The 17,224-nt window shown below is 40.4% G+C and overlaps 1 protein-coding gene across 1 annotated transcript in view; it reads right to left on the reverse strand.

The window, feature by feature from the left end:
• Positions 1-293: 293 nt before the first annotated feature.
• LOC126162046 (elongator complex protein 5) overlaps positions 294-17,224 on the reverse strand; it is a 28,841-nt gene continuing 11,910 nt past the window's right edge. The window contains exons 2-6 of the mRNA XM_049918285.1: positions 11,144-11,320; positions 10,786-10,968; positions 7,137-7,312; positions 3,605-3,771; positions 294-1,015 (exon numbers count right to left, since the gene is read on the reverse strand). Coding sequence (XP_049774242.1) covers positions 907-1,015; positions 3,605-3,771; positions 7,137-7,312; positions 10,786-10,968; positions 11,144-11,320 — 812 coding nt within the window. The 3' untranslated portion in view covers positions 294-906. The remainder of the gene's footprint in view (positions 1,016-3,604; positions 3,772-7,136; positions 7,313-10,785; positions 10,969-11,143; positions 11,321-17,224) is intronic.

The following is a 17,224-nucleotide window of genomic DNA, read 5'->3' on the forward strand; positions in this document are numbered from 1 at the left end:
TATGCATCTACCTGTCGATGGAACACCAATTACTTATTTCAAGCTATTATTACCATCTTTCAGTAATAAATAAAATTAAATACTCTCATGTTTTACTATATATTTGTTCCTGTTTATCAACTATTTTTCAATATAGTATGAATTTTTCAAAAACACTGAGAAATTTGAAATGCCTACACCCATTAATGAATTTTTTAGAACCCTATTGAAAATTAGCAAATTGCATCATTCCTGGGGAACTGGACTGTAGGAGTATAAGGAACACAAAACATAGTACTTTTTATTAACCACTTTATTAGTTGAAAAATTGTTTACTTCAAGTAACAATATTCATTCTTGAAAAACTGTACATTTAATCTTGTGAATCTCTTTATTGGGTTCAAAAATATGAGTAACTTTTAAATTCATGTTAAAAATAAAATTGCAAAATTTGCAACCAGTTTAGAATTTAGCCACATACATTCTGCTATTAGAGTAATGCTCTCAGAATTAAAATTACAAGAAAATCTGTAGTCACTGCTGAGTATTTAGTCTTCATGCTGTCAATAATCAAAAACTTGTGAACTTCTTATAAATAAGATAACTGCTCTCTTGCAAACAGATGTACACGTAATTATTTCATTCACACACTTATATCCTCACATGTTGTTTGAACTTAAAAAGCCACTGAACAATAAGGATCTGAGCACTTATAATGTCTTAAGTTTCCCTGATCATAGCCTTAAGAATCAAAATTCATCACATGGATGCAAATATAAGAGCTTTTTGACCAACAACCTACTAGATCATAAAAGCCTTCTGCCACACCTTAATGTGAATATATTGCTACATGTAATTACAGTTATACAGAAATGATTTCATAGGTACAGCTCAGCTTTCATATGAGAGAGGAAAAAAAAACCACTCTCACACATCTAAATCATCATCAGGATCATCTTCATCCCAGTCATCAGATTCTTCCAGCTTGTAAAATATTTCACCACCACTCTTTTTTGATTCATCGTCATCTTGCCTCCTGAAAAAAGATACAACAGTAGTTAATATCAAGATATAAGTGTTAAGAAGTGCAATATGCGAACTATTCACAGGTCTCCAAAATCCAGTTTAAATTTCCATATTGCTGTGAACAACTTTGTTTACTGTCATATTTTGCAATGAAGTGCTTCACTGGAGACCAAACTGAATGCTGAAGTCTCTTATGGGAGCATTCAATACAAAAAGCACTGAAAAATAAAATGCTTAAAAACATACTCAGACAGGTAACATTGCTGAAAAGTAATGCCTCCAAATTTGTTATGTGAAAACTCTTACAACTGGTGAAGTAAAACACAAGTTATTAACTTTCTACATCTTTATTCTTCCTATCAACATATCTGTAGCACTCTGCCACTACATGGCTCCAAATTGTAGCTTGTAACATTGCAGTCTTGAACTCAAATGTCAGTGTGAGAGAATTCGCATCCTGTAATCGAGTTTGAAATTCTAAGAGTTCGTTCACACATGGAGCACCCTTTCCTTCAGCATCACAATGTGACCACACATGAGCACTGCAACAATCCTGTGCCACAGGTTCACTGTCATTGACCATCCTCCATATAGTCCTGACACAGTCTCATCTAATTTTCATCTGTTTTAAAAACTTAAAGATCACCTTCAAGGATTTCATTTTGATAGTGATGAAATGGTGCAAGCAGAGGTGAGGTTGTGGCTCCATCAACAAAGTCAAACATTCTACAGAAAAGGTATCAACAAACTGGTCACACAATGGGAGAAATGTGTTTGTTGCCAGGGTGACTATGCTGAGAAATAAATATATAAAAATGAAGATTAAAGAAGAAGAATGCTAATTATGTTTTTTTTAATTTAAAAATCTTAAAGAATTTTCACATAAAATATTCAGAGGCATTACTTTTCAGCACACCATCATATATACCTTGACTCATTCCACATTGCTCATGGTTCTCCTTCTTGGTGAGATCTACAGAACAGGATGATTGAATGAAGTCAAATCTGCTCATGTAAGCCTACTATGTGAAGATCACTAATTTCCACAATGCTACAGTGTAGGTGATATACTTGTACCATTGCCGCCTCCTCCTCAGGGTCAATAGTGTGCCTATAATTCATGGATTGCTGCAACGACTTCTTGCGCAGTCTATCTGAGAATGTAACCTGTTTAAAGTGCCAATTTCAACAGCTATAGGCATCAACAGTGACTTGTGCTTTTGCACTGTAAGACACTGGAAACATTTGGATCTGAACCCATACACCGATGCATACAAAAATGACTTTGAATTTGTGCCAACATCTCTCCATTTTTCAGCCAAACTACACAAAAAAAATCCACTAATAAGACTCAAATCATGTGCCTGTTTGTAAAGTGTTATCACACTTTACGGTTCTTAGCTGTGGAAGAAGGAACAAACGACTATTAGGGTTTAACAGCCCAATTACAATCAGGCCAACTGAGTATAAGATTAAATTAAGAAAAGCATTAAGAAGGAAATCAGCCATGTTCTTTTTAAGGGAATCATATCAGAAATTGCCTTAAGAGATTTAAGGGCACCATGCAAAACCTAAACTGAATACACATACAAGAATATGAATTGGTTATCTCCAGAATGCAAATATAGTTGGTTATTAACAGAACTTCTGTAGTTAAAGTTGCATACTACTGTTCAGTGGAAAACAATGAGCACAGAATTGAATACAATTTCTGTGAAACTAATGGAAACTGTTGTCATCTTCAGTTGTGTTGGAAGTGGAGTGATGGTCAGCCAGGAGTGACAAGGGAACTGGACTGCCTACAGTCAGAGCTTGATAAATACTGAGACATTTTCACAGAGTAGTATGCTCTGTACAGTTGACAGCCATGACATTGGAGGAACAAGTATATGCATGCACACTTAGTTATAGTGTACAATGCATGATTATTAACAACATTACTTCAATGAATGGACCCAGAATATGCTGCAGAACTGATGAAACTTGAATTTTAAACTAAAAAAAAAATCTGTTTGAAACAATGTATGTTGTAAATTCACGATTGTTAGAAGATATACAAGGAACAGCAGTAGTAGCTGTGGTCTGTGTGTTACATCATTTTTTTAGGCACTAAACCTGTGTCAGTCTGTGGTGCAATAAATAAGTATTTTATTGTATTGGTTCCATCATTAGATTTGATTAACTAGTCAATCAGCCGCTGAGATGCATCAGAAAAACCCAGACTTTCATTACAGGTTGAGATTATTCATTCAAGATGGCAAAAATCAAGAAGTTAAGTATATGAATTGTAGCAATGAAAGTTGGTTACATTTTAAGCTCAAGATCTATTACCTCTCAATATTTTCTGTAGGAGGGCTCTATTGTTGATTACTTGAAATGCTATCAAACAAGAGAAAATTTGTGCTCAATGACAGCAAATTTCTATATGCTATTCATCTAACAAATGAAAATTAATTTAAATCACAAATGAGTCCTGTTGATAGTAAAGGTCAGCTTCAGATTCTATAGATAACAGTTTAAATAATGATTATAAAAGCCTGGTAAACTTCATATAGACAATGTATACATAATTATGATATTCTACTGTGGTTCAATTTACCGAATGTATGGTAGGACAAGCTGGTTTTTAGCTTCTTTCTCTGCTGCACAAAGCTCTAAGTTGAACGTTGATTTTGGTTCATTCTGGACATCAGAAGTTACTTTTTTCATAAAATCAACTTTTGTGCAACTTACTGAAAATTCATCATTTATATGAAATTGCTCCACCTACAAAAGAATCAACAATTACACATTGCTAATGGAGAAAATAAAGCAAGAGACATACAAGAATCTCTCTCTCTCTCTCTCTCTCTCTCTCTCTCTCTCTCTCTCTGTGTGTGTGTGTGTGTGTGTGTGTGTGTGTGTGTGTGTGGGCGCGCGTAAACGCCATAAAAATAAAATAAACCCAGCTGTAGGGAGTTTGTGCAATCACTGGTTTCAAGGAAAATAGAAGTGTTCTAAATGTAAATGTACCAGCCATACTACAAATGGTTTCATTTTCTAAAACTGATGAGACGAAGTGAATTCCTAAAATCAATGTGGCTCAAAGCATGCCTTTCTTTAGTCATGTGATGAAAGTAATCAACAGCATCAAAAATTCTTCCGACAAAATAACCTTTTGCGATCCAATCAGTATCTCCAATGTACTTGCTAATAGGTAGCTGTGGTCTGTGTGTTACATCATTACTGCCTAATTGATGGATCTTATCAATGAGAACGGATTAGTTGTAAATCCTTCCCTAAATGCTCTATCACCACACACTCCAGCCCCATCATTGAGACAAAGCATTCTTAAGCAGGGAAAGAATGATCTGTGAAACCAAACAAAATCAAAGCATCTGAAGCTTAGCAGTTGCTGTCCACGACATCATGATAGATTTTCATGTCTTCCCTCTTTACTTTCTCTGTTGCCTTCCACAGGCTTATATTCTCCAATTCACTACTTATAGACTGCATTTTAATTTAATCTTCTAATGTATCTTTATCAGCAGGCCTGAATTTGTTACATAATTTAAATTTATGGTTTCCTGTCTATCACCGCTGTGCTTTTATTTACCTTTAACTTCCATTCACATTATGATTTTTTTGTTTATCTCTCATTTTTCTCTGATCAAGTGCTAACAGTTCATTACTAAAATTCTTAATCTCAACTGTTAACCGCATTTTTACCTTTCACTCCTTACTGTATGTAAGTCTCACTTTGCCTGAGCCTTGTGATGGTTTACTCTTCATTACATCACCTTTATATCCACTTTGGGCAACTTAAATTTACATATGGTTAAATGGCAATAATTATAACTAATTGATTTTTCTAGTAAAGGTCTGACAGAATGTAAATACTTTTGTGTTAAAGGAGACCACTCACCAACAAGCAGACACACAGTGATGCATTTCAGCAGGTGGAATAGATTGTGTTGGATGGGGTGGGTAGAGAGAAACAGAGGCAGGAGCCAAGGAGAGGAGTTGGGGTGAGTGGCTAGTGGCTTGGTGGGAGACAGCAGTTTGCTGGGTAGGAATGAGGGAGTGAGGGGTTGCAGGAGCACTGCCTAGGAATATGATACACGGTTGTCATTGCACTGTAAAGTTGATGCCAGAACCTGAATTTATGAAGAGGCGACAGGTCAGAGGTAGGGGAAACTGTTAGGGGAGGGTGTGGGGACAGTAGATCACTGGAGATAAGAGGCCAGGACATAGAGGGCAGTACAATTATGGGAGTGGCACAAATAACTTTCATCCGCATAGTTCAGAGACACTCTTGGTGAACGCTCTTGGTGAAGGGAAGGATCCAGATGGCCCATGTTGTGCAGCAGAAACTGAAACTGAGCAAGTTACGCTCAGCTGCATGTTGTGCCACTGGACGGTCAACTTTGTTCTTGGCAACAGTTTGTCAGTTGCCATTCATCCTAGTGGACAGTTATTTGAAAGTCATACTGACATAAAATGCTATGCTGTGTTTGCAGCAGAGATGGTATATGATGTGACTACTTTCACAGTTGGCCCTTCCTAGATAGGGTAGGATGAGGCTACGACAGGAGTGGAGTGGGAAGTGCTGAGTGGATGCATTGGGCAGGTCTTGCACCTGGGCCTCTCACAGCAACATGATCCGTGTGACAAAGGGTTGGGAGTGGGGGTGGCATAGGGGTGGACCAGGATGTTGCGTAGGTTGGGTTGATGACAGTACACTCCTTCAGGAGTGGAAAGGATCTTGGTAGGACGTCCCTCATTCAAGGGCATGAGAGATGATCAAAGCCTTGAAGGAGGATATGTTTCAGTTGTTCCAGTCCAGGGTGATACTGGCTTTTTTTTTGGGGGGGGGGGGGGGGGGAGGGGCACTTCTCTGTAGCTCATTCTCGGGGATGGTGGGAGGATTTAGGTATGTGAGGATGTGGCATGGGAAATCTATTTGTGGACTAGGTTCAGGGGGTAGTGCCTGCCTATGGAGGCCTACATGAGACTTTCAACACACTGCAATGCAGAAATCATCCTTTGGTGGCAAGGCTGTATGTGAGAAGTGAATGCTTTCTCTTTGAAAATGTATTATATATAGTTTTTGGAAAAACAAGGTTATTATTTATTTGTTCATGTGATATGATTGTCTGGTGTTGGCCATTTATGTATTCTTATGTCACTCCACCCCACTCCTACCTGACAGTGGGGATGAAATGTCATTGGAGCTGTCACTAACCAGCCAATGACCCCAGAGGCCTTTTGATAATGAAACTAATGTTAGATATTTTATACTATTTTCCATGGCACTACCTCCTTTCCTACATCTAGGGGATGTCTTACACCCCCTCCCCCAGTGTTTTTCAGATTGCCAGTGATATGTATTACAAATCCAGTTGACATTGCTTCCCACATAATTTACATGTCACCACCACCTTCCCATCAAACACCCACACCCACCCCTATAGGCCAACTGTCATTAGGTCTTAGGTCTTTAACCATTCAGTCTATCAACCCCAAATACTACTGATACTAAATACTATTAATACTCATAATATGTTATTACTTTTGTCTTTTTTCAGAACCACCTCCACCAAACCCCTAGGGGTGAAATATCATTGGATGGAACAATGCGCAATCAGCTCAGCAAAAGCTATGGATTCTACACAAGTATTAGTCATTTTTTATATGCCATCCACTTCCTATGCCTCCTCTTGCTTCTAGTTGGACTAGGAGTGTCTTCTTAACACCCCCGCTCCATTCCAAAACCCCAATATTTTTCTCTGCAGTAAGTCATATGCGTACTAAGTTTGGCTGAAATTCCTCCGCATGTCCCAGAGTTATGCTTTAAATGCCAGTTGCTTTGTTCTTCAACCCCTTCCTCATTCCTAGGAGTTCTAGGGCCCATAGTATTTTTTCCCCAGATACATTTACTGAATTTGGTTGAAATTTCTCCAGGTGTTACAGAGTTATTCTTCCATAACCGCATCACCAGAAACAAACAAATATATAAATACATTAGATACAAAAACAAATCAATTTAAGTACATAAATATATAATAAATAACTGCTACATGAAAAAATCTCTCAGTCCCATTCACAGGTAAGTATTATATATACATTAATTAAAAGGAAGAAAAATGTACCGATTTTGATATTTTGCCAGCTGTTTTTTGGTGGATTGTAGTGGCTACAGGTTTTCCTTGTACTGCAGATATCTGTATATAAGTAGATGCAAGATGTTTCAACTGGGCTATAGTCAGATCTCGATTCATTAGGACATCTTCGTGAACCAAACAAATCATCTGTTTAACACTGACACCTGTAAGACGTTGGTTTTGTTGTAAACAGTTAGAAAGGAAAACAAGTCTGCAACACAAAAACATAAAGAAATATGCATCACATAAGCTCTAAAATTAACAGTTATGCATTTTTAAAGACCACAAGAATAAGGAAACAGTAGAAGAGTAAAAATAGCCTAGAGTATTTCTGCTAAGCTAAAGAAAGTTTTCTGACAACCTTCAAGTACATCTAAAATGGAAAGTTAGCAATCAGTGATAAACTAAAGTTCTGAATGAAGGCAGTGGACACGTACTTTAGCAAGCAAGCCAACTAGCATGTCCATAATTACTGGGAGAAATGTAAAGAAAAACAAATCAATCAGGGAACAAATTGGAGTGGAATAGGTAATTATGACTTACGAAAATGACATGGATGGAGCTGGGAGAAGTAGCCAGGAAATTCTTTGCTGAATTTTGAGGAAAAAGAAAAGATTGAGTCAACAACATAATTTATAGTGGGTAGCAGGTGTTGGGAAACACACAAGTGCTACACAGATATGTACAACTGAAGACCGCAATGCATGAAAAATTGAGAAGAGATCTTTATCCATCAATGGTTGTCAAACAGATGATGATTATAGATAGGAACACCAATACCTATCACAGTAGTATGATGATGGTAGGGTAAGCAGATACAAGAAAAATTTACAACTGTATCTTTTTTTGAACATACTATTCTTAATGTTCAATTCAAAATAAAAACAGGTAAAATGAAGTGTGTGAACATGCAGTTGCACCAAAAGATTCATATTTGTGAGCAAGCCATAAAGTACTGCCCATGAGAACACAACCAAGCAACAAAATGAATGTGTTTCTTTTACTTCTATACTTTGCAATCTTGTATTAGTTGAACTTTTCTTCTGGCTATTATGTATTTATCTCAGTGACCAGTTGATGACAATCACTAGAAGACTAGGAATAGCTCGTTCCCTCGTGCAAATATTTACATCTTTATGCGTCAACACCACAAAGTATTATGAGAATTATACCTATGGATATTCTGCAGGTAATCTTTTGCAAATATCTTTTCTTGGTGTGGATATGCTTTGTCTACAGCTCTGTCCTTCGCCCTATTTCTGAGAAAGAAGTAGTATAGGACTACCCTCTTCCATCTAGCACCACTAATGGAGGACTACTTATTAGCCACTGCATTTGACCTCCCTTTGGAAATGGCTTCTGTAGAGCACTGTTGCCCTTTGTTCTCTCTCTAAGCCGTATGCGAGTTCTCACTTTTGATAAGCAAGAAATTCTAACAGGTAGAAGACTTCCCTACAATTAGCTGGGAAAGAATTTTTCATCCAGGCTGTGTAATGTATGCTTAAGCAAGTACAAAACAGCCAAGTAACAGCACCAGCTTCAAAGTCTGCTCACTGATGAACGACCTCCCAGCACTGTCAAACTTACTACTATATTGTTAATCTATGGTCCGTTGTCCTTGTTCAAGATTTCCATCTTCCTCATGATGTAGGCAATGACATGAAAGATTCCTACATTCTCTATCACACACTGTTTCCACTGCCTTATCACGCAGCTTCCATTACTGGGCTTATGACACCAAGATGGATGGAAACATTAACCAGTTCCCAGCTTGGGAATTAAATCCATATCCTTTCAGCCTATGATAGACTCCCAGGGATGCATGTGCAATAACAGATTACGGAATGTTATGGATGAAATCAATGAATTTTCAATTATCCATTTATAAATAAAATAATAATAAACAACAATACAAATTTACAGATTGGAATCAGAAGTATAAATAGAAAATTATTTACGCAGATTAATTTCTGTTCATATGTGCAGAGGAAGGGGCTGGTAAGAGCAAAATATTCTGACAGTCTTTAGCAGACACAGATTATGAGGTCAGATGGGCAAGAATAGAGGAACTGTGGATTTATTTAATGACAGGTACTAACACTCTTAACTGAAACCTGTTAAATTATTTTTGAATTTCATGAAAGCATTTTAATTCTGCCAGATAATCGAGAACATATTTTACAATCTGTCAAAAAATGTAGGACAATTTGGATCAACCAAAGTTTGTGGTCTATCTCCTTTGACCCATGCAGTAACTATGTAGGGACATCATTGTGGTGCAGTGTATTTTAAGTGGATCATGTTTGCAGAGCACATGTTGAATTGGTGTTCTCTAGTGTGGGATGTTTGATTCTAAATTGTTCGTGTGCTTTGTTAGTGATTCATTGGACTTCTTGAATGCTATTTGTGAGAATAATATTGGAGGAGTTTATAATGGTTTTTTAGTTATTTTGATGTCGGCAGCTTTGAGCAGCACATCTATTTTCAGGTTTGGAATTTGTAATACAGTGTGTTGGTTACGGTTGAGATTTAAGTTTATGTATCAGTTTTGTTAGTTATGGGTTGATAAATAGGTCCCTGCATGCTGCAACGGGGGACAACACATCAAGCATGATTAAATTCCTACAGCTGGTCAGTTTAATTGCTGAGTGTATCAACTGTTAACATTTGTCGAGAACATATGAGACTGACCAAAGTTGCTGCATCTCAAACCAGGGATCAGTGTACGTGGAGCCGTCAACAGGACGACAAACGTCATTGTATCTGGAGGGGATCCTAGTTTGAGAGGTACAGCATGACCATTCAAGAGATTGTGTTGATGACATTTTTGCTATCAATAGATTGCTCGATTTATATGTAAGCTGACTTTGGTCGGTAAGTATGTTTTTATCTTATATTGTAGTATGTATGGTATGTGTGTTTATGAGCATAATTGTGCATTTCTTGTATACTGAAATTGGTGTAAATACAGTTTTTCATTTTTTTAAGGTTATGTTTTTAGTTGTTGGTAATTACGCTGGATTGTGAATGGTAGACATCATGGGGTTTGTTCTATGAACGTTGGTGAGGGTATGTTCTCGATATTAGTTATAAGGGCGAGCTGTGAGAATGCTGACTTCGTATTAGTTATGTATGTCAAGTGAAGTGTTAGATAGTGGAATTGTCTAGTTGTGTCTAGTCTTGTCATAGTGTGGATTTTGAATGAGCTGTGTACACCAAATCAAACAGATCGAGTGAAATGTTCAACAGCAGTTTTTCAGGTGCTTTCCTTACTGTAGTTTTGTTGAAGACTGAGGATTTTGTTTGCCTGATTTGTTTTGGTATGTCTTAGTAGTTACTAGCATTGTGATATATTTAGTTTGTCACCACCCAAAACCCACTAATTCTCATGGCTGCCTCTCTAGTTTCATGTTATTTCTGAAATCAAATATTTTTCACATTTGTGTCTATTTACATGCGTAATAACTGACATCCTGGTCACCGTATTGTATAAGCTCGATATAGTGATATTCACCATATTGATAACAGCTTGTGTCAAAGCAATGGATAGTACCATAATTTTTGGTTTTGCCAACAGTTCAGCATATTAACATAAGGTATGCAACAGAGAAAATTGTGGAGATGAAAACACACTTACCATTTAAGACTGATGATGAAAGGATGTTTTGGAGATCCCTGTAACACTGATTCAGCCCACTTTTCAGAATAAATGATGACAGTGAATCAATACACAATATAAATTCTTTTCCTTGGCTAGATGCAGCCAAATGGGATAATTTGTCCACCAAACTTACAGTTGAGCTGGAATTCTCTCCCGAGTCTAAAATATATTTGATCACAAAAATGCAAATTCAGTTTACTGGAAAAACTATGAAAACTATGATAATGTCTTATGAATTTCAGTACAACACTACTAATGAATACTTGTATAAGATTATGTCATTACAAGTAGGTTCATACGTAAGCTTACCTACATAAACTACATTACTCAGTACCTGTCCAATCTTCTTCACATGAGAAAAAATCAAAGAACTGTAGTATCCCCACACCTTCACATGGTTTGAGTCTTGCTATGTTGTTATCAAGAGCTAAAACACACACTGTATTTGGTCCTGAAGTAGCTTGTTTGACAAAAGATTTCCAGAGGCATATCCCAGTGTTTTCAACAGAATCTGCAAAATTATTTTTTATCCAATGTGGTAGATAGAAACAATGACGATGACAACAACAACAATAAAGGAAATTACACTTCATACTTTACTTATATGTTTGTAATGTAACACGTCCTGGTTAAGTATCCCAGTCAAACTACACAAAATATTCAATGTATGGCTCTCAGGCCTGCAACCAGATTACATTTTGTGTACCCCTCAAGGAAACTCTCGACATTATCAGCAGGTTGCTTATTGTTACTGCTGACAAGTTTCAGTAACAAGCAGCCACCTTCCAACAATTAAATCAAATTTCTAGCTACTGCACTCTTTGTTATTTTTACCTCAAGCGTACCTACTGTAGACAGAATGTTACACTGGCATACAACAAAACAACCAGATAGTAATGCAAATTAAAGTGAGTCATTCAGAAAGAATAACGTGGTGATGTCAATTACTAGCCCAGTGTTGATGCTTACAATGAAACCCCATCACATCTAATAAAGCTTATATACAGAAAGTAAGAGAATCATGCTCACTTGATTACTGGTAGTATAACCAATAGCAGGCTCTATGCTAACTTTAATACACTTTATTATTTCTAGTTGCTAAGGATTAAAAAAGCAAAGTTTGTTCTCTCACATGCCAAGAACTGAGGATGGAGTAACACTGATGATTTCAACTAAGAAACTATCCCATAATATCAGCATAAATTCCAATATATCCATAATAACACACTAATTACTTTTCTGTGTCATTTGGATGATGGCTATGATTGTTGCTGAAAGAGAGACTGCTTGGTCATCAGTTCTTCTGATGAAGGGGTGGTCTGCTCGCCAACAATGGCATGACGAAAATAAGGTAGCAGCTTACCAATATGCTGAAGGTCTAATTACTGAAAGAAATGAGTTGTCCACATCAAATAAAATGTTTGGTAGATAGAGAATCTGACTGAAGGATGCTATTGTAGTAAAAATAATACAGCCGTTCAGTGGTAGACAAATAGCTGTAAGCTGATTGGTTGGTTGGTTGGTTGGTTTGTTTGTTTGAAAGAGGGGGGAAGGGACCAAACTACAAGTTCATTGGTCCCTTGTTCCTAATAAAACAATGACCCAAGTGAGAGAATAAAACAGACGAGACATATAACACAACACGGAAAAAAAGGAAAAACCACAAGAATGAATGACAGGCAATGAACACTAAAAGGAACAAAACAGGAAAAGAAAACAACAGAGAGATACTAGAAACAGAAGAGTGTAAAACAAGAAAGCAGATAACAGTGGCTGGCCGACCATGAGAATAAAAAGGATAAGCCAGCCACTCTGCAACACATTAAAACCTCCACCATAAAAGCACTAGGGTGGAGGACACAGAGGGACAAAGGACATGCGCTAAAACTTAGATCAAATGATAAAACCCACCCTCGCGAATAAACTGTAAAACTAAGTCAGCCAATGAGGCGTTGTCAGGTAAAATGAGCGGCAATAAGTCCAGTAACTCAAGATTTCATTGCTGAGCAGTCAAAAATGGGACAGCGCACCAGAATATGGGCCACTGCCAACCAGACGCCATACCGACACTGAGGTGCAAGAGGTAACCGTGGGTCATCCAAGCGTGGCCAAAGCAGAGCCGGCAGAGGACAACTGATTCCCTGTGAGAGGTCCGCATGGAAGTCTTCCACACACTCGTAGTCTCCTTAGTGACACGCAATTTGTTGTGCGTACTGTTATGCCATTTAGTCTCCCAAAGCTGAAATACCCTTGGCGTAAGTCAGAACGCAGGTCAGGTTCAGAGATGCCCATCTCCAGAAGCGCTTTCCATGTAGCCTGTTTGGCCAGCCTGTTGGCAAGTTCATTGCCTGGGATGCCGACATGTCCTGGGGTCCATAGAAACACCACTGAATGACGGGACATGTCCAGGGCATAGATGGACTCCACCAAACGATAGCAAGGGTAGTACTGGTTGATAGCTCATATGCTGCTCAAGGAGTCAGTACACAGAAGAAACGATTCCTCGGGGCATAAACGGATATACTGAAGTACACAAGATATGACCACCAGCTCTGCAGTGAATACACTGAAGCCATCGGGCACGGAATGTTATTCAATATGGCCTGTGTGGACAAAGGCAAAGCCAACATTACCATTAGTCAGAAAGCCGTCAGTGTAAAACACTTCAGAACCCCAGAACACTTCAAGAATCGGGAGGTGACAGCGTAGAGCCACAGGGTTAATGGAGTCCTTAGGGCCTATGAAAGGTCCAGGCAAAGCTTTGGCCTACAGCTACACCACGGAGGTGTATGTGAATGGACCTCAAGGAGAGGTGGTGAAGGGAAGGACTCCAGTTCAGACAGAAGCTATCGCACGTGAACTGCAATCGTTAGCCCTGACCTGGGCCGCCTATTCGGAGGTGAACTGCTATGGTTGGGAAAAGAAGATGGTAATTAGGATGTTCAGGACAGCTATTAATGAGTGCAACATAACTGGTGAGCAGTTGTGCACGTCTGATCTTCACTGGAGCAACTCCAGCCTCCACCAGTATGCTTGTCACCAGACACATCCTGAAAGCTCCTGTCGCTAGTCGAATGGTGCAGTAGGTCGAACAAACGCAATGCTGAGGGTGCCACCAAACCATAAATCACACTCCCATAGTCAAGGTTGGATTGAACAAGGGTTCTGTAGAGTTACAGCAGCGTGGAGCGATCTGCACCCTACTTGGTGTTGCTGAGGCAGCTACTTGGTGTTGCTGAGGCAGCAGAGGGCATTGAGGTGGTGCCAAAACTTCCATTTAAGCTCACAAAGATGAGGAGGCCATGTAAAACAAGCATTGAAAACCAGACCTAAGAATCAATATGTCTCCACTACAGTGAGTGGATTGTCATTAAGGTAAAGTGCTGGTTCTGGATGAACAGTATGACGCTGACAGAAATGCAAGACACATGTCTTCATGGCAGAAAACTGCGCCCTGTGGATGTCTCCCTGTAGGCAACGCTCAGCAACACCAGTACTGGAGCAGCAGTACGAAATGCAGAAGTCGTCTGCATACAGAGAAGGTGAGACGTAGGGCCTGACAGCTACTGCTAGACTGTTAATGCCCACTAAAATTAGAGAGACACTCAATACAGAGCCCTGTCGGACTCCATTCTCCTGGATATGGATGAAACTATGGGAGGCACCAACTTGGACACGAAAAAGTACCGAGCGACAGGAAATTTTGGATAAAAATCGGGAGCTGGCCCTGGAGCCTCTACTCATACAATGTGGCAAGGATATGATGTCGCCAGGTCGTCATATGCTTCGTGCACCAGCAACCAGGTGTTGGTGTCTGGTAAAGGCTGTTCAGATGGCAGACTTGAAGAGCACAAGATTATGAGTGGTAGAGTGACCCTGGTGGAAGTTGCCCTGACATGGAGCCACAAGGCCACTTGACTCCGAGACCCAACCCAACCGCCGACACACCATGTGTTACAGCAGCCTACAAAGAATGTTGGTGAGGCTGGTGGGCTGATAGCTATCCACATCAAGCAGGTTTTTACTGAGTTTGAGCACCGGAATGATGGCGCTCTCCCGTCATTGCGATGGAAAGATGCCATCGCACCACATCCAGTTGAAGATCATGAGGATATGTCGCTTGTAGTCAGATGAAAGATGTTAAATCACCTGGCTATGGATCCGATCAGGCCCAGGAGCTGTGTCGGGGCAATGTGCAAGGGCACTGAGGAGCTCCCACTCTGTGAATGGGGCATTATAGGATCCACTGTGGCGTGTAGTGAATGAGAGGACTTTCCCTTCCAGCCGCCATTTGAGAATGTGAAGGGCTGGGGGGGTAATTCTCCGACACAGAGGCTCAAGCAAAGTGCTCGGCAATCATGTTTGCATCGGTGGATAACATGCCATTTATCATAATGCCGGGAACACCTGTTGGGGTCTGGTACCCGAAAAGACGTTTAATCTTTGCCCAGACCTGGGAAGATGACGTATGGCACCCAATGGCCGAGATGTATCTCTCCCAACACTCCTGCTTCCAGCGTTTGATGAGTTGGTGAACGCGAGTACGGAGCTGTTTAAATGCTATGAGGTGCTCCAGGGAAGTGTGCCACTTACGCTGCTGCAGAGCTCGCTGACACTCCTTAATTGCTTCAGCGACTTCCAACGGCCACCAAGGGACTCCCTTACACCAGGGCACCCTAAAAAGCAAGAGACTGCATTTTCTGCCGCAGAAACAATTGTTGTAGTCACCTTCTCAGCCATGACATCGATGTTACCATGTGGGGAAGATTCAACGGTGACAGCAGAGGTGAAAGTTTTCCATTCCCCTTGTTTAAAGCCCATCTGGGCAGGCGTCCATGGGTCTGATGCCGGGGCAGTGACAGGAAGATGGGGAAATGGTCACTACCACACAGGTTGTCATGTGCTCTACAGTGGATAGATGGGAGAAGCCCTGGGCTGCAAATTGACAAATCAATGGCTGAGTAACTACCAAGAGCCGCACTGAAATGTGTGGCGGCCCCTGTATTTAAGAGGCAGAGGGCAAACTGAGGCAATAAAGTTTCAACATCTCTGCCTTGGCCAGTAAGCACGGTGCCACCCCACAAGGGGTTATGGGTGTTAAAATCTCCCAAAAGTAGGAAAGGTTTAGGGAGTCCTTCAATAAGTGTAGCTAATACATTCAGGGGTACTGCACGATCTGGAGGAAGATATACATTGTACACAGTTATTTCCTGCATCGTCCTTATTTTGACAGCCACAGCTTCAAGAGGGGTGTGAAGGGGCACAGTGTCACTACAGACTGAGTTTAGGACATAACCGCAAACTCCACCTGACACTCGCTGTAGTTCCTGTAATATCCCTTATAGCCGCAGAGGGCAAGAGTCCACATTGCCGGGAACCAGGTTTCCTGGAGGGTAATGCAGATAGCAGATGTAAAGCTTAACAGCTGCTGTAGCTCAGCCAGGAGGTGGAAAAAACTGCCACAATTCCACTGGAGGATGACATCATAGTGAGACTGGGAAGGAATGGAACATTCAATGAGGCAGTTTATACCTCAGAGTACCTGCTGCCACCGACTTTTTGCCTGATCAGTCTATATCCATTGTCTCTGAGGGTCTGGCGAGACCTAGGTCCTCGGCAGATGCCAAAATCTCCACGCCATCCTCGGACACAGAGCTTGTAGGTAGAGGTGGTGTGGGTGCCACCACAATTTCCTTGGTCTTAGGGGTCTTCTTTTTGGATTTCTCTCACTGCTCCTTGGGTTTCCCTGGCTGGGATGACTTCACTGGCTCTGTCTTTGGGACCGAGGATGAGTGTGAAGCCCTACAACCAGCTGCTTTTGAGCTCTTCAGCCACTGTTGAGTGTCATCTTTCCCACTAGCATAAGCCTGGGAATGGAGTGACCCAAGGGACCCCTTCCTAGCGAGAGAAGCCGAAGAAGACATACACTTCCCCAGCTTAGAAGTGGGGACGGTCATCCCTGATGGTTGGGGGTGTTGTTTGTTCCGAAGTATATGGTGTGGGAGCAACAGGGAGGGAAATGCCCCCCACCATCAAGACGGCAGGTGTATTCTTTCAGCTCTGAGAGGTTACTGAGGTTGGTGAAGCTGATGGTGCCAGAACTGTTGTAGTGGCGGCGTAAGATTATGTCACACATACAGGATGCAGGCATTCAAATTTTCTCTTAGCCTCAGTGTAGGTCAATCAGTCCAGGATCTTATACTCCATGATTTTCCTTTCATTCTGGAGAATCCTGCAGTCTGGCGAGCAAGGCAAACTGTGCTCTCTGCTGTTGACACAGATGGGAGACGGGGCATATGGAGTATTAGGATGTGATGGGCGTCCACAATCTCGACATGTGACACTGGAAGTACGGCGGGAAAACATATGGCCAAACTTCCAGCACTTAAAGTACCACATTGGGGGAGGGATATAG

This window comes from Schistocerca cancellata, chromosome 2, assembly GCF_023864275.1.
Source record: "Schistocerca cancellata isolate TAMUIC-IGC-003103 chromosome 2, iqSchCanc2.1, whole genome shotgun sequence".
NCBI lineage: Eukaryota > Metazoa > Arthropoda > Insecta > Orthoptera > Acrididae > Schistocerca > Schistocerca cancellata.